General features: G+C 39.3%; 1 protein-coding gene across 1 annotated transcript; it reads right to left on the reverse strand.

The window, feature by feature from the left end:
• Window positions 1-5,297: 5,297 nt before the first annotated feature.
• alkbh3 (alkB homolog 3, alpha-ketoglutarate dependent dioxygenase) lies at window positions 5,298-18,212 on the reverse strand. Its single transcript, XM_084735007.1, has 9 exons — window positions 18,135-18,212; window positions 17,512-17,621; window positions 17,360-17,394; window positions 17,193-17,240; window positions 15,015-15,118; window positions 11,606-11,694; window positions 11,151-11,360; window positions 10,212-10,310; window positions 5,298-5,789 (listed from the first exon to the last, which is right to left on the reverse strand). Exons 1-9 carry the CDS (start codon window positions 18,208-18,210, stop codon window positions 5,670-5,672), a joined length of 891 nt encoding a protein of 296 aa, XP_084591133.1. The 5' UTR covers window positions 18,211-18,212; the 3' UTR covers window positions 5,298-5,669.
• Window positions 18,213-18,542: the final 330 nt, after the last annotated feature.

Consider the following 18,542-nt stretch of genomic DNA (forward strand, 5'->3'; position numbering starts at 1 on the left):
AGTCAGCAGGTGCAAGATTTTCTCATGTTCTGAACATGAGGCGCTGATTCAAATGCTCAGCCCAAATCTAATGTGAACATTCGGGTCGTTGTGATGTTCCCCTCCAGCACAAAATGTCCCAATCTCTGCCTCTGGAGGCCCAACATCAAGGATCCGGTAAAAGTTGAGCACAGCATGCGGCGCATTTCTCACCTGCCCTGCACCAACAAAAGGCCCCGGACCTATTACACAACCTGCTGCACCCACGGTGGGTCCTCCTCATTAACTCACTCCCTTCACACACACACGGAGGGTCCTGCAAGGAGAAAGGGTGAACGCTGAACCTATTACACAGTGTGAGTTCCCTAATCCCCTTGTATATAGACAAAAATACATCCTGCGCTCTACTACTCTGTCACGTGTCACCAAAGCTGTTTGCTCAGTAGCAATGGAGGACTGTGAGGAATCAAGAGCACAGTTGTCAGGTTTATGATTCTTATTGTTAAACAGGAAAAGATTATGTCTGGCACATAAGGCCAGAGACACAGGCACAGTGACTGATGTCCTCATGAAGAGGTACATGGAAAATCGACTTAAGTAAAGGCTGAAGTGAGTTTACAGTGTCTTGTCAGTGTCAAAATGTGTTTAGTTTGAACAGAACATTTTGGTCTCTTTTAGTTAGAGTCATTTAAGACTAATCCCACTTTTTTGAGTTTGTAAATTATAATGTGTGTGCCAGCAGTTTATCAAACTATCAACTGTCCTGTTCCCAGTCTAAGGTCTTCGTTGCAAGAATATTTATTTGCCTTTTTCTAGAAAGAGTCAAGTAAAGCTGCCTTATAGGCAAAGACGTAAGTAGTTGTACCATTAGTCATCAGCTAGTTGGTTTGCAGTGTTGACCACAGTGTTTGGGGCCAATATACATGTGTATATATTGTGAATGTGTGTGTGTCTGGGTTTGAATGCACTTTTTGAATTTGTGAAGGTGTCATTCTCAAACTAAAACAGGGTGTTCACATTATTGCCAACCCTAAAATTAGATGAACCTCCCTCCGTCTTTTCAAACGCAATTTCCAGATAAAGCTCTTGTCGTATATTCAGACCACTACAGTACATTAAAGGCAATCTGTGCACTAAAGTGTAATTATAAAGTTGAAGACATTCTGACAGTGATATTTTACTCTGTGTGTGGCAAGTTGATTATATCATCATGGAATGATCTCGGTCTTTAATCCATGTGACTATATCTGCCTCTCTTCGGCTGTTTAAACTCCCTTGTACACCACCTTTATTGGAATTACAAGACAGTTCGTTCCAGCCAGCTCTTCTGTTCTGAGGAGCAGAACTTTCTGTTACATGAGGCATCAATATCAAAACAATCTTCCCATTTCTCAGCGGTTGAGAGGGATCAGTTGAGTTGGGCCTATTTAAAACAGTCGTGTTAAACGGCGCTGGTCACAGTCACACACACGCCCGTGTTTGCATGTCATCGGCGTTAAGAGGAGCGATAGACAGAAGACAGGAGAAGAAAAGATGGGAGAATAAAGGGTTGGGAAAAAGGAAAAGGCTGAAGAGAAAGAGTGGACAGGGCCTAGCAGTAACCTGAAGCACTTTAGGAGAAAATGTAAAAGTTATTTAAAGCTCCAGTATGTCAGATTTACTGGGATCTACTGACAGATTATGTCAGATATGGAACATAATATTCATAAGTGTGTTTTCATCAGTCTATAACCACCTGAAAATAGGTGAAAAGGTGCTTTTGCTACCTTAGAATGAGTCGTTTATATCAACAGAGGGCGAAGATCCTCTTCCATCATGTTGTACCACCATGTTTCAACAGTTGCCCAGAAGAGACAAACCAAACACTGGCTTTAAAGAGGGCCTATCATGTTTTTTGTGAGTTTTGTGGTCACTGTAGGTTCTCCTACACACTTGGAAGGGGAGGGTGAGATAAGGTATTTGCAGTCTACAAGCTCATTGCTCGATGCCACTAAATCCTACAGACTGGTCTTTTAATAGTCAATGTCCTATTATGAAGAAACAATTTACTTTTCCATTAAAAAAGTTTTAAAAAGTGCTTGTGCGTGCTGTCAATTAAAGTTCTGAGAAAGAAAGAAAATCTGAATCAGCAGCTCAGACTTGAAAAAATTTGAATTGGACAAAAAGTTGCTTTTGGTGAATCTCTACAAAGAGCCCTGATGTTGGAGTAATCCATACCACACAAACAACTATTAATAAACTACATAGAGGGTGATATATTGCACCAGCAAGCTGATGTTACAGGGCAGTGACCTAATGCCTATATTTAATAACATATAGTATATCACCAGGAATCGCCCAGACGAGTGTGTTCAGTGTTTTGACTGAGTGGGAAAATTGAAGGTCAACAAAAACACATTATCAGAATTCTGGGGAAACAGAACTGTGACTTGTTACTGAAAGCTACAGCTGGATACTTTCTCACAGCCTTACTGAATTTCAGCCAATGTTACAAATGACCCTCGACTGTCCTGACATCATGGGTCTTTTAGTTAGAGTGTTTGCATGTGTGTATATGTACGGTGGTGGAGTTTAAATCTGCATGTGAGTTTGTGTAAAAATGGGTTGGAAGTGAATAAAATCTACAAACACAGTAGTAAAGCCAAACTATTAAGTTTTTGCTGTAATCATCCCAGCAGACATGGCGGAAGGTATTTCGACAAGGACACTCATTTTGTAGTGATAGCTCAATATTCTGACACACCGATTTTTAAAATGAAGCAGTGACTATAAGGGTAAGGTGCTGACTCTCACGCATCAATATAAGGGTTTGTTCATTCACAATAGTTGAATGACTTGGAATAGTAGCCATTTTTAAGCGTATTCCCCAGATTTAGTTGTCCAAAATGAATAAAACAATGAAGACAGACCTAAATAAAGTTACCATATTACATTTCCTTTGCAAAGCTCTACCTTCCCCGGTGATACTGTGTTAGGATTGTCCTCTCAATCTTGACTTTTTGTCCATCTTGGGATATTTTTGCAGTCAGGTTGGTCTTCAGCAAGTAAAACACATGATCAGTTTGACTGAGGTTGAGACTTACTTGGCCAATCGAGCGACCCCCCTCCCCCTAAAAAACAGCCTTCATCATACAAAATATAAACCGTTTCAAAACGGGATAGTAGATAGCAGACCAGGATTCTATTCTGTGCATCCAATATTGATGTGAAAACTCTTGAGCAAACTTAAAGCTGAGAGTCCGCACTTTAACCTCTCTGCTTTGATCTAAATCCAGTGTGATGGTCAGAGCAAAAATGACCCCAAAAAACCTGTCTGCATACCTTCTCAAGGCACATGATTTTAATAAAACCACAACGAGGAAATGATCAAGAACTGTTTTCCATTAAACAACCTTATCACATCTTTTGGGTATAATTACAACAACGGTTGCATAACGTCCGCAGTCTCAGAGATTCTGGCGTAGACCTTTCACAGCTCTTTGTATTTTGCAAACAATATGCACAGACGCAGTATATTTTCATGACAAACTTTGTATCAGAGCGTGGTATTTTATTTGAACTTGCTTGCCCTATATAAAATGTTAAGCCCACCCCATGAAACATAGTGCTGCTAAAATAATAAATACCATTTTATGTATCAAAGGTATAAGGTGCTGAATTGACAAATGTCAGTTTTTTGGCACATAGGACACAATAGAAGAGAACTCAAAGAAGCAACTGTTTATTTCAGAACCACAGCAAACAAGAACACCTCTTGCATCTCTTTAGTGTTAAAAAATAAACAGAATATTTCATTACGTGGGCTGTTAAGGTAGTGTCGAGTCAAGTCAGTTTTATTTGTATAGTGTTTATTCCCCCCTTAGGACATTTAAGGAATTTTAAATGTCAATGTCATGTTGAAATGTGACCCAAAGATGTTTTCCCATAAAGAGTAGCTCTGGTAACCTGCCAAAATACCAAGAGTGTGAGTATTATTGTTCTATCTGTTACACTAATGTTGCATTTAAACAAAATCAACACGGAGCTTTTTACAAAAAGCATAGAAACCAAACCATTACATTAAATCTACAAGAATCACAGTGCTTCCCTTCACTTTATTTAGTTTATAATGTTCATTTCAGGCTTCTCTTTATGGCTGTGAGATTCATCTTTCCCACTGTATGCCGTGGTTGACATACCACTAAAGTTAACTATTCTCTGTAGTACATGCATGCTGATTTAGTTTTCAATGTGTGGTGTCTTTTGTAAATGTAGATGTCTGTACAAAGTTAGCTATAATTTCAACAGGAAGACAAATTCAGCAGTGATTCAGCAACATAATCTGTCTAAAACAGGATATTTACCAGAAACAATGATATAGTTTTCTCTATGTATTTGTTTACCAAAGAAAGGTTTTAATGAACATGTATTCATATTGAAACAGCAGCTAACTCTGATGTCAGTGACATCAATGGACAAATACAGGTCTTACTGGTTCTGTAATATTTACTAAACGTACCTTCAGACACTTCAAATAAACCAGAAACAAAGGTTGTTCCAAAACTGAACAACAAAGTTTAGTGTAAACACTCCCCAATCAATCAATCAAGAAAAAAAACTTGCAAATAACAAATGGTATGCAGGTAACTTTCCTTTCCTTCTCTGTCTTTAACCATTTGTCATTATTCATATGAAAACACAAATATATTGACTTGTTATGTTTGTTTTTTGTTAACCTAAACTATGCAGATACCACTTCAAACCACATGTGAAAGCTTGTCTCAGATGGTCCATGATATAACAGAAGTTTTAAAAAACTTGAACTACTTCTTTGAGGGACTGGTCAGACCATCCTTGTTCAACAGGACGATTAATGAAGTTGAGTCCTGATGGAGCTGTAATTTGGCCTAAGTGGCCACTTTACTTGTTCCTTCCCTTTTTATAGCAGCTATGTTTTCTCCAAAAAGCTCCCCGAGATTAACAAGGCAGGAAATCATTTACATTTCAGGGCATTTCACCAAAAGTCACATCGACAAGTGACTTTCTGTGCAGCGAGCGCTCGGGACGCTGTCCTTTCATAAAGACACTTTTCATGACATGTCATGTGGATCAAAATGAAAGTTTGGCAAAGACAAACAAACAAACAAATCACCATGGCAAATATAATGCCACAGTACGAACATGCAATCTGTTTATACCATGTCTAACATTACCAACCGAGAGCTTCCCATAAAAAACCTGTTGGCAACACTGCTGGATGCTGAGTTCTACTATCAAGTTATTGTCTGAAATGAACATAAACAACTGTCTTCGCTGAATAAATAAATAAAGTCAAAGAAAGACACAGACATTTTATCAAGCATTAGCCTTCAATATCACTTATTTTTAACTTTTCTGAAATCTCTGACATCTGATAATCACCACTGGGCACGACTGTGGTGTCATTACGGTGCATCTGAATTCAGGCAGAGCTGCAAATCTCCCTGTTTAAGTTGCAGGAAGCTGTTAATCATACTGTGGCCTGGAACTCGCAAGCTCCCTGAGAAGGGCGCTGATGGTCACACACTACCTCGCCTTGTTCTGCAAAATCTCTCCATCGTCCTGGTCACACTCCAACCATCAGATGTAGCATTGCATGGATCACTGTTTGAAATGTAGACACAGTTTCCTCAGCCCGACTGTAAGTACCTGACTCAGGGGCGATTTCACAGCTACTTGGTTGTGAATCGCAGCTTGGTCCCCGGCCTGTGGCCCTCCGGCTCTGGGTAGACGGTTCTGTAGGTCAAGTTGATGCGTGGGCCTCGGTCATGGTACTCTTTGGCCACTTGATGCTGGTGGAGACGGAGAATCAGATAAAAGGAAGATTTTAATAAAGTTAAGAGGTAGTGGCTTAGACTCTTTCTCAGAGACTGCAAGCCTCCAGTTGGACACAAGCATGTTATTGCAAAGTTTAAGTTTAGTTTTGTGTCCTGTTCTGGCTCGCCTGACACGACAAGCTGACATGAAACAAGTGTGCTGCATTTTGGTTTTTGGGTCTAAAGTCAAATTAATAGAGATGTTTTTTTTTTTTACATGAAAAATTAGCTCACAAATTCGGAAATCAAATTAATTCAGAAAAACAGGCGATTTTTTACAGGATATATTATCTCAAGAATTCATACAAACAGAAACATTTTTTTTTACTTGTAAAATTATCTAATTAATTTATTGTTTTAGATGAAAAATTACCTCAATTCAGAAAAACGGTGCAAATTGATCATCTCATTAATTCAGAAAAACACAGATCCATTTTTTACATGAAAGATTATCTCAAGAGTTCAGAAAAAGAGAGCCTAATTTTTTATAACATGTAAACTTATCATCAATTCAGAAAAACAGAACCATTTAATTCAGAAAAACCCTTTTAATCCTTTTTTCTCAAGTGAATGCAATAAGCTTCCATAAAAACAAAACAAACACAGACTTTTCCAGGCCTGCAACTGAGATTAGAAAACAAACATGAGCACTCGAGAAAAGAAGGAGTTTCCTAAACACATGGGTAGTTTTGTTTTGCAGCTGACCTCTGCTCTCCATAGATGAAGTGGACGACGTACAACAAACACCATTTTCTTATAATTTTAAGATGTGGGGTAAAAGTCAAATTCATTCCCTTTTGCAAAAACAGTGCTAATGTTTCCTGGGATAACACAGAAACAGAGTGTTTCTCCATCGAGTTCAACTCATTCACAGTACGTCTGGACCTTCTGCACATGAGAATGATTTCCTTGTTTTCCACACTTTCCTCCCTCACCTACATCTCAGAAGGAGGTGAAAGGTTTGCTAATCCACAACAGTGTCAAAAGAAGGAGCCCGGAACAGGCAGAAATAACCCTGTATCCTTTTTCAAACAAATGAAGTACTTTAGCAGGATTGACAGGTTTAGTTAAATATTTAGCACTCACTTCCAAATCTCCCTAACTGAGCCAGGAGGTTTTATTAGGCAGACTGGGACCGCAGTGACACAGAGAGAATTAATGGACGGTGTGATCTTCTTTCTCTGGCAAGATCTTTAAAGGAGAGATGAAACCTTTGTTGAGATACTCGGGGAGGTGTCGCCATAAAACACCTGTGACCTTCTTTTAAGCTCAAACCTCTTTCACCGTCTCTGTAGTTCTCCTTCTTTTTATCCCCGCCGTCCACTTTGTTTTTCTGTCACTCTTTTTAATTTTCACTGACTTCTTAGTGTGGCCAGTTAGGTTGTTTTAGCGCAAGATAACGCATAGAAAATCCAAAACTATGACTACCTTTTTAGTGGTATAGTTCTAAAAAAAAGATGCACAGGGGACGGTGGCTCAGGAGGTGCAGCGGGTTGTTTACTGACCACAGGTTATGCAGTTCAATCCCCACCTCCTCCTATCATGTCCGAGTGTCCTCGGGCAAGACACTGAAGCCTGGTTTGCAAAGCCAGTCCATAAATGGGGAGGGTCATCAGTAGCAGAATCCGGCATAAACGACCTTCGCCAGATCAAATAAGCAGTCGGGTGGAGGCTGTTTGCCAGTGAGACGCGGGCTGGGCGATATGTCTTATAAATAACATCTTGATATTTTTAGGCTAAGCCCTGATATACAATATATGTCTCTGTATGGACATTTTCTCTAAAATAACTACTGTAAATTTTCAAATAGTGATCATTTTATAGACTATGATGCATTCCTGTAGACTAAACTGTCCAGTGGGATAAAAAGTAAGGCTGGACAACATGGACAAAATCAAAAGTTATGATATTTTTGACCAAATACCTCGATTTCGACATCAGTAATGTGGATATAATGAGTAAGACCCTTGCAATTTTGTGTAAACTGCTTAAACACAGATGACTGGCTGCAAACATGTGAGCTGTTGTGGTGACTCCTAACAGGGAGCAGCTGAAATAAGAAGCAGTTACATGCTAAACTGGCAAGACAGTAAACACATATTCTGTCTTCCGTTTCTTATATTACTGATTTTCCAGCTGCCTGATGAACTGTGTTCAGAATAGAAGTCTGTGATATGGTAAAAATATCATATCACAATTGTTTTTCCAGGAAGGATCATGACCTTATTCTTTTTCATGTTGATTTTTAAGACGATTTTGTAAGTTATTGAACAGTACAACCAGTGTTTGGGATTATTTTCTGTTGTTATTTACGTTTGGACCGACAAAGGTGTACTGGCCACCAAATTTAGAAGCTCGGTAACCAATGCTTGGAAATATTAGAGTCTTTTTGCAATCTAATACCGTTATAATGCAGATCCATAGTTCAGAAAATCAAGACATAAAGTCTAACAGCATGATCCAACAAAAATGGAGGATGGTGCTTGATTTTGTGAACTAAACTAAAAAAACTTTTAACTTTGGTACGGAGGAGTTTTGATTATGTGCAACTCTAAACTAGATTCTGCTCTTACATTGTTTTTATCCTTCTACCCAAAAGTGTTTGAGGTGTCCAGTTCTCCTCCTCTAACTCTTCTCACCACCTCCTTCTGCTTGACTTTTGTATTTCTTTGACATTAAGTATTCACAGCGTTCCTCCCTTGTGCAACTGTTTTGTTCTGCCTTCACGCATCTTTTTTTCTGTTTTAAAAAGGTAAAGCTAATAGTATGACCTACTTTAGACAGAAGAGACATTTTTATTCACTCTTCCAAAGGCTGAAAACATTTAGTCATAATGAAATTCAAACTAATATAATATATTCTCACTGTCGAGTGTGACCCAGATTGTTTCTACCTGAAACCAGCTACACACTCGCACTTTTCATCCTCTTTCATGCACTCATGTAAACGCGGCCGCTGTCCCTGATTTTAAAACAAATGACTCTCATTATGCCGAAGCTCTGCTCTGAGCCACTCCAATGGTGCTCGCTGCCCGTTGGTCAGGGGAAGAACCCGAGCGCCTTGAACACAGGTCTGTCATCTCACGTGTGTCGAGTCGGAAGCAATTACACACTCGCACTCACACATGCACACCCAGGAGTAAAGCAGGTGAGGTCAGTTTATTTACTGTAAATTTCCAGAGTTGAATGAGGTAACTGTTTGTAGCATGGCTTCTGTTTTAATAATAGTTAAGGGGAGTTTAGTGCAAAGGCTTAACTATATATAGTCTTATATACTATTTCTGTAATGATGACAAGACACACAGAGGCACCACAGGGACAACAAATATTTGCAGTTATTTTTTGTTGTTATTATTTACTGGAGATATGTCATAATGTTAAAAATTACTGTTACAGTGCAGTGCCAGATGAGCCTTAAAGTAATAACACATCTTTTTAACATTTCAGTATCAGTATCCTATATTTCGGAGTGATAAAACACAGCATGTGGTTTAAGGTTACTGTAAGTTTTTCCTGCACAGGACAGTATGTGATCTGTACGCAAGTTTGTTTGGTACAAACAGAAGAAGCCCTAAGAAGGTAGCGCAAGCAAAAACAATAACATAAAACACAAGGAAGAAGACATAGACTACTGTTCAAACTGTCTGACTGATGAGTAAACTCTAGGATGTGTAGGGTGAAAACACCATAGCAGCTAACACTTGGCAACAAAGATGTTTTCCAAAAGAAACTAGAATTACTGCTCCATGGTTGTATGTATCCAGCAACCTGTCAAGCTGCAGTTTACACCCCTGACTGTCCAGACTCATATAATGCATGTAGTGAAGACTTGTGAAGGAATATAATGTGGAATTTACCACGATACTGGCCTGTAACTTGTGAGGAATTTAACAAAAAGGTATTAAGGGACAGCAACTGGACATATCGAAAACATGATGCTTCCAGCTAAAGCTGCCATCGGTGCAGAGGCATAAAAAAACAACAAATAAACAACTATTGTACAGTGTTTTAGACGATTCTGCATCCTGCGAGGAACTGCTGGCAGCGACAGGCGTGGTTTATGTGTAACGACAGCAAAAAAAACAATGCTGGTTTCTTAAGAGGTTAGCAAAGATCAATTATCTGAACTGGAGAGTCTTTCCTTGTTGAAAGAGGAGCAGAGAACAACACTGAAGGTGTTTCTTAATGGGAAAGATGTTTTCACTCTTTTTCTAACTGGCTTCGACAACTTCGTCATGTGATTTGTTGAAGTGATTGCTTGCAAGTAGCCTGTCTCAATCATCTTCCAATTATTTTTTTTGAAAGCGCCTTCTCTTTTCCAAACAGTTTCCAGGGAAGACTTTCCTGTGAAACAAACGATCTGGTGCGTCAGGTGTTACATTTGATTGGGGGAGCCTACCTGCCAATCATCTTGTGTGGCTCCTGACATCAGCAGAAGTGTCCCGTGACTCAGAGGGACCCGAATCCGCTCCACGTAAGTGTAGTCGCCATTCTCCTCCTAACACAGAAACATAAAGAGTAAAGTACAATCTATAATCATGTAATATGACACACACCATCGGTGCAATGCACCGTCACATGACTCAAAGCACATCAATGCACAAAGGAAAACAAAAAACCTGCACATCACCACTAAATGTCGACATCATGACTAATGAAGCCTGCCTCCTACCAAGTGTATACTTTAACACTTGAAATAACAGACAGCGACTACACACAGGCCTCTAAATACTCTGCTGAGTCTAAACACAATACCTCAGTTAAGCCTTCCCTCTGTGTCCAGTTTTTTACTTCCTCACACTGGCTGCTGTTCTGCACTCCGATACCCTCAGTCGCTTCTTTTTTTATTAAGATTTGCACAGCAGTTCTGCTTTATTAAGTAGCGGGCAGTAGAAGCAGGAGAGAGCCTCCCTGACTGTGAGCCAAGTCTTTCTCCAAAACTAACTCATGAGAAACAGCGAAAGGTCAGAGTGAGTGTCTGCTGGTTTTAGAGGGCAATATCAAATACTTTATGAGACCACTTTAATAAAAACAGCAAGCTGGATTTAATGTTGAAATTAAGGGAAAATAATGAAACGAGCCTTTTTATAAAATAACATAGCAAAAAGTTTAAGAGAGGTTTAAGAAAATGACAGAGACAGCAACTGTTCAAAAAATATTGGCTGATGGATCCAGTAGTATATGAGATTAAATGCACGATCCCTGATGATCATGACGCCTGGCAGAGATAATAAGTATTTAAACAGCATATTTGTTATGTTGTATCTTACCCTAATGTAAGAATGGACATGTATTTGGAGTTTGGCAAACTAATTTTCATGTTCTACCATCACCTCACCGGTGGAGGCTGCTTGCGGAGGCTGAAGACTCTGGTGTCGCCCAGGCTGAGGGAGGCGATGGTGGGTTTTGCACCCAAGGACGCCTCATCGTCACTGTGCCACCCGATGCTATCATGGCCGTCCCGATACAGGTTACACAGCAGTGAGTTGAAGCTGCATTCGCTCGCCTGCTCCACCGCCTCGCGAAGGGTTAACAGCAATGGATGCCACTGTGAGGGGGGAAAAAAGGAAGAAATCGAGTTCAGCACAAAATTAAAGGTGGGGGAAGCAAGACAGTTGATGGTTGAGTGGTTAAAACAACAAAAAAACAAATAAAACATAAAGCATGGTGTAAAATTAAGAAACAATAAAGAAAAATGGGAACTAATGTAAAATAAATGTGTGGGTAATGTTAATGTGAGAAAAGTGCTTGTTTTTCTTTAAAGTCTTGGAGGTTTAGTGAGTTTAATCTAACCTGTGTGTTAGCAGCCATGGTGGAGCGAGCGTATGTGTAGGGCAGTTCTCCATACCAGCATGTCAGCCTGGGCTCATCGTACGCCTCGCCTGCAACAAAACACACAAACAAACACATCTTTACCTCACAGGAACCTACTGATACCACGGTCAGGACATTTTGTGTCCTCTATCTGTAACCAGGTCTATTGCAACCTGGGAGACAGACAAATCTGCAAGCTCATGTTTGATTTGCTCTGGCAGACATATCTGGCCCACCCTCCCATGAAGACAGATTCCCAGCCAACCTGGACGTGGCTGGGCCAATCACAACTGTTTATCTAATAGAGGGCGAGTTTAACACGAAACAGCCAAGATGGCTGTGAGGGAGGCAGCAGGGGAAACAGCAGGTAGAGCCAGAATATTTTCATTTCTAACCATGTGAAGGGTTTATTTTGAGTTGGTGAGTAAGTTATAACTGTGGAGAGACTAATAAACATAATTTTATTGACTTTTACTTTGTTTCTGTCAAGTCTGAAAGAAGGTTTTTGACAATGGAGTCTAGTTTCTTTGAGGAGAGTGATATAATGGCTGTTTCTAATTTTTAAAAACTGATTCCAGCTTCTTAAAGGTGATTATTTCCTGTTTTCTTTACTCCTCTGTGACATTAAACTGAATATATTTGGGTTGTGGATAAGACAAGACATCTGAGGACGTCAAATTGGGCTTTGGGAGACAGAGATTAACATATTTCACCATTTTCTGGACCAAAAGAAACGATCAATTAATCGAGAAAATGACTGACAGACGCCATTTCATTATTTGTTGATCCAACTGACAAAAAATGCGATAAAAGTTAAAAATTATACTCCTCATTTTGCTGAGGATAAACTACGACCCCCTTAAAGAACCTGAATCCCAGTTTGACAACCACAGATTTAGACAACAAAATATGTATCGTTGCTCTCAGACACGTCAATGTTACACCATCACAGCTCATCTCTGCACACTGTTTTCTGTTCATATGTTTCTCTCCTTCAGCGCTACATCACGCGTTTCGTTGCTCTAATTCGTCGTAGGTCCATACGATTGTGTCCAGATGCATTTTAGTCCGCAATCATTCACAACGCCCCTTAGAAATCCAAAATAAACCGAGAGATTCCAGACTCATTCACATTTGCGATGCCATGCTGCTGCAGTTGCACATAATTCTCAAAATTCTGGCAACGTTGCTGCTTAAATAAAATATAATCAGGAAACGTTTCCTGAATTCAGATCAGGAAATGTCAGAACTAAAAGTCTGATCAAAGCCGATTTTTGATAGTTGTCACGTTTTCATGCACACAAACACATTTTTGTCAAAAAGTAATGAGATTTGATATCCAGCCTTAGATCTGATACCTGAATATTAATTCGGTATTTATTTATTTCTTTAAAAAATTAAATGTATATTAAAAAGTGCATAAAGATGGTTCCGGATGTTGCAGCCCATTGACGCGATGTTCCATCAAAAATGTCTATTCAATATCTTTTCAGCATCAAACACGCCTGCAGGCTTTAAATACCCTTTTTCTTTATGGAGAACAACGTCTGTGGACGGTTTGCATGATAGAAAAACAGCACACTTACCCATTTCTATATTGCATCAGTAATTAGGTCATGGCAATTTTAACATCAAAAGAGAATAGATCCAGTCTGTTTTCATAGCTGTTTCTTTTTGTTTTTGCTGAATGACAACTATAAGTAGGGCAGAAAGATGACACAGTTAGGTTGTTAATGTATTCCTTTCCAGCATCAAGACAAATGCACAATGATCACCTGCTATCTCATCAGAATCTATTTCTAGCTGAAGGTAACGTGAGGTAAGGTCAACATCTTAATCCAGTTTCTCTCTGTCAGTCTTCCTCTGTTGGTCCTTCTCTGGGAACGACCACATCTCTTCCAAGAACCAATTCTCTGTCATTAGTGTATTTTGGCCGGCCCCCTGGTACAAGAACAAGCTGAAACCAAAACAAACTGTTCAGGCAGCCATCGCTTTTTATGGCGCTGAATTATTCGGGGGACTTTGGAGCTACTGCTTATAAATATGTCTGGTCGTTCATCAAGGTTCAAAAGCCTGACTCTTAGCTGTCAGGGGGGAAAAGATTAACAAAACCTCGACCCAACTCAGGATCCAACAGGATCCGATTTGGAGCCGTGAGCAATTGTTGGAAAAAGTGAGTCAGGAGGGTTTTAAAACAAGATGGGATAAATGACAACATAAGAAAGGTGAAGGGTTAACATCCTTTTTCCACTACTTCCTCTTTAACCCAAACATCATGCAGACATTGTTGACAAAGTCTGAGGAGTGATGGATCGAGATTACACAACTTGCTGCTGTGGCCCGTGTTAAGACATCATCTCAGTCACTCGTCTTTATCGTGCTGTTTGTCTGCTATGGGGCTATCGCAGAGTAACACACAAGATGGACGAGTGCCAGCTGAGAGAAAAGACTGATTCTGAGGCAAAAGCCTGGCAGCAGCTCAACAGGCTCACTGTATACAGTCTGGGGTACAATGTGTGCTATTCTTTCCTTTTCAAAGAAAATGTCAAGTGTTTTGCAAAATGAAGCCTTTGCACAAGTTACGCACGTGCAAAGAGAGAATGGCTACAGTTTTTGCTTTTTCTCAAATTTTGCAACCCTACTGTACAAGCTTGAATGTGGGCTGTAACTAAAAATTATTAATTGCAGATTATTTTCAAAATTGATCTAATAATTGTTTAGTCTATAAATTGTAAAAAAAAAAAAAAAATGCACATTGCAATTTCCAAGAGCCAAAGTGACGTCTTCAGATGGCCTCCTTTGTCCCAAAGACTCTTCATTTATTACTATAAATGTTAAAGACCAACACATCTTTTCCTTTAAGAATGTCAAACTAGCAAATGTTAAACATTTTTGCTTGAAAATGACTTGAAGAAAACTAGAAAGACTCCCACACACTGTCTCACTTTCTGCTGATTTTCGAAACTTTGGATATTTAATAAATCAGCAGAAAGCATCTTTCTAGTTTTCTTCAAATTGAATCTTCCTCCGACGCACCCGTCATACATTCAGGTGTGCAGAAATCTTTTTTGATATGCTTGAAAATGATTGAAATGAAGAACAGATCATCAAAATAGTTGGCAACTAATTTTCTTTCAATCTTCTAATTAATTAATCAAAAAAGGCTGAAGGCTGCAGCTCTACTTGAATCAAAAAACAGTCATGTTTACTAAGTACTTAGTAAATTTTCTCCAAGTACTTGTCTCAAACATGAGGAAAATTAAAAGGTTCAACACTCTACTAATGAAACTAGAACAAACATGTACCCAACACCAAATCAGTGGGGAACCCCTTCTCACCCTCCAGTCCACATCACAGGCTCACATATCCCTGAGCCCCCGGTACCCACCCTGTCTGTAGTTGGTCTTCTGGGACCAGGGGAGCTCTGCCAACAGTTTACTGAACATCCAGTCAGCCTCTTCTGGGGGGAGAAACCCAGGCAGCAGACGCAGTCTGGACAAATGGAAAGATAAGACAAACAAACACACACACACGCACAGACGAAGGAAAGTGAGGTGGATAAATATAATACATGGCTCATATATTTGTTTCTACAGAATTCTCCAAACTGGAGGCACCCTGGTTGCCTCAGGATTTAGAACACAATTCAAAAATTCCTTTTCCTGTTTCTATTTATTTGTTATTTATTTAATGTTTATTTGTATAGGTACAAGTGTGAAGCATAAACCAATGCCACACACCACAGCATTTATAGCTGAGCTAATTTGCATTTCCCATCCTTAGATGGGCCTTTAAAAAACCTAAAACTCAACAACAGATACAGGAAACAAATCAGATTTGTGAACCACTAAAAACACAGAACTCAAAACACTTGACTCTTTAATGAAGTCATAAAGTTTCATCTAGTATAGATAGTTCAGAAGACTTAGGCAGTGGTTTACATGCAAATAACCACCCAAAAGATTTGGAAAGTGTTTGGTGTTAGGGTTAGTTAATGTGTTGTCCAACCACATCAGAAATCAAGTGTTTAAAATTGGCCAGCTGTCACAGAAAAGGACGAGTCAAAATATCATTTCAGTATGGGAATGTGCACATTTTCAGACAGTTTCTCCCACAACAACAAACAGTTGTCCAACAGATGAAAAACAGAGCATCAGAGAGAAGCTCACACCCTGGCTCATTTCTCACCTCTGTACAACTGGCCAATCATTGTGTGAAGTGGGTGCGAATGTTGGTTTGTTGGTTTGGGAAAGTTACAGAAATGGTCGGACACAGCCTCCCCAGTCCAACGTTTTTCACCAATCAACAAACAGTACTGAAGAGGCAAACTGGCCCCCTTTAGTGTCATTTGGTGTTTAAATGTTGCACATGATCTGAGGTAAGTGGTATGTAAATCTAGCTAAGACGCAGACACAGTCTAAAAATCTCATTTTCATTACATCTGAGACTAAAAACTAGCAAAAGAGCGATGTTCAATATGAGAGATTTGTCTCTTGCTCAAGGGCACCTTGGCACAGAAGGTGGCCATCAAATTTTTCAGGTACTTTAGTGCTGAAAGTATAAACTCAATCCCTAAAATCTTAACGAAGATATTCTGTTTGTCTGCTGTGTTTTATGTACAGCACATGTTACCACATTAATAAAAACATGGCTCACTTCCACGTGTCCTCATAGGTAACATAAATGGAGTTGGCTGCATAACTCACTAAAAGCTGTATACACTATTACTTGTGGGATCAGTGCCATCTAGTGGACGTAAAACTCAATCACAGATTTGTCATTGGTCATCGGTTTAACCTATTTCATCCACACGTCTCACTGAATGAAGATTCTCTCTAAATCAGTCATTTCCCAGAGACCCACAGGTGGGTCACAGGAAAAGTAAACGACATGGAAAGACTTATACCTGCAGCACACCTTTTACAAAGCATCTTTAGACTTTCACTATCTAAAACCAACAGATACAAACACCCATTCATCCCCTCTGCCATCTCCCTCCTAAACTCCAGGAGGAAAAGGTAATTCATTTGCATAATACTGCATAGTGGTTAACTCATTGGTTTTAATTAACTTACTGCTTCTCTTTTATTGTAACTTATTGTTGTTGTTTTATATATAATTTTTTTAACTGACTAAGCAGTTTTACCGTGTATCTGTATTTTCATGGTCCAAGTGTTGAATTTATGTGCCTTGTGTCCAATTGCCCCACTGGGGACAAATAATGTTATTGATAGTTGTGGCTAAACGCACTTATTTTGTCTATTTTATCAAGTAAGTTAAAATATTCCAAATTGTTTCTCTGATGAAAGGAAATACAAACAATGAGATGGCCTGTTATTTCAGCCTAAATGCATTTGTTTCTCATTTATAAAATATTTAAAATCTGTATATGTTTTCATATGTTTGTTTTGATGTGGAAATGGCAGCACAAAATGGTCAGGAATGTTCACTTGTGCACAAATTGACTCTTCCCGAGGCCTATTGTGAACTGGGCCACAATGGTAAGTCATTTTTTATAAAGTTGGTCCTCAGAAAAAAACACTGCTCTGAGTGACACTTTACTCACCTTGACACTCCTGATGGTCCATGACTGATCTCATAATCACCTGCCTGCCTGTCCAGAACAAAATTATGTATGTTAGCCAACCGATGTGTACACAATGAAATAACAACAAGTTAAAATAGATTTAACATGAAAAAGTGAATTCTTGAAGATATAAAAGTGGAACTTACTCAATCACCTTCTCTGGTGGAACATCTCTAACAGGCTGCAGTTAAAAGAAAGAGTCAGCACTTCCTTATAAAACATTCTAACAGATCGTAAAAGACCAAATGAATTATCACAAAATTCAACGGTGATGCATTGTTTTATGTTCACGGTCTACCTTGGTGGGCTGGTGAAACTCAAATGTCTGAGGTGTTTTCTGTGGCCCACATCCCCAAGACGGACGGGCTGGATTGACATTTTTGGGTTGCTGGTGGTTTGGGACCGCACCTGGTAAACAAAACAAAGTAACGAGCTGTGCCTAGTTGCAGGTTCAAACTTAGGTTTGTCTGATTAGCAAAATATTTCCCTAAGATGAGGGGTTAATTTACAAGCTTTCCATATATTAATGAATAAATATGAAAATTTTACTGTGGCAGTAATGATAATGTTAATATATGAGACAGAGCTAATGTTAACTGCTAGTTAACCACAATTAGCTACCTACAAAGTTGCTTGTGCAAACCTTATTCTAAATCTATACTCTGCACATCTGTCATAATGTGGGTTTTCCCTTTCTCCTGGTATCTCCTCCTCCTCCTCAATCTATAAATTCAGCCATTGTCTTACATTCCACAAATGATTTCACTTTTAAGGTACCGTTACGGGTCCCTTAACATTTACTGAGGAAAATGAGGCAACACATAAGGACTAACACTTATAGATTTTAAAGAGCTGGGATTGAAAAACTATAACTGCTTTGATACTTTTGACAACCTGAGCATACACTGACTCTTACATTACCTGCAGGTCCTGTGTGTTTTGGCAGTGGTTTGGCCCAGGAGCCCTGGACTCTGGCACGCTGACGCTTATCTGACATCACATCAACTCTACAGAGTGACAAAGGAAGAAGAAAAGCACAACTGATCGCTTGTACTGACTCAGACTCACCTAATATTTATAAAGCCACAGACTTCCAGAGAAAATATAGTAAAAAAATAAAAAAAAATCGGTAAGCTAGCAACTCATTTTTATCTGTCTGTTTTAAACTATGTCATTTATTTTGATGAAAAGGACAGAACCAGCACCGTGTGTAGAGGTCGCTCATGTCTGCCTTCCCTTCACAGGCTAATAAATTTAGCAGTAACGAGGACTGCAGAGGCATCAAAAATTGAGACACCATTCAAATAATTATATGTATCCAGCTGTGGA

Source organism: Lutjanus erythropterus, chromosome 13 (genome assembly GCF_056507025.1).
Source record: "Lutjanus erythropterus isolate fLutEry1 chromosome 13, fLutEry1.hap2, whole genome shotgun sequence".
Taxonomy (NCBI): Eukaryota; Metazoa; Chordata; class Actinopteri; order Lutjaniformes; family Lutjanidae; genus Lutjanus; species Lutjanus erythropterus.

Excerpts from the sequence above, each read along its gene's own strand:
- alkbh3 (XM_084735007.1), bottom strand. The coding sequence starts at position 18,210 with ATGTCAGATAAGCGTCAGCGTGCCAGAGTCCAGGGCTCCTGGGCCAAA. Across the intron at positions 17,241-17,359 it reads CCACCAGAGAAGGTGATTGA|GCAGGCAGGTGATTATGAGA; the intron begins GTAAGTTCCACT and ends TGTTCTGGACAG. Across the intron at positions 5,790-10,211 it reads CCACACAAGATGATTGGCAG|CATCAAGTGGCCAAAGAGTA; the intron begins GTAGGCTCCCCC and ends CGTCTCCACCAG.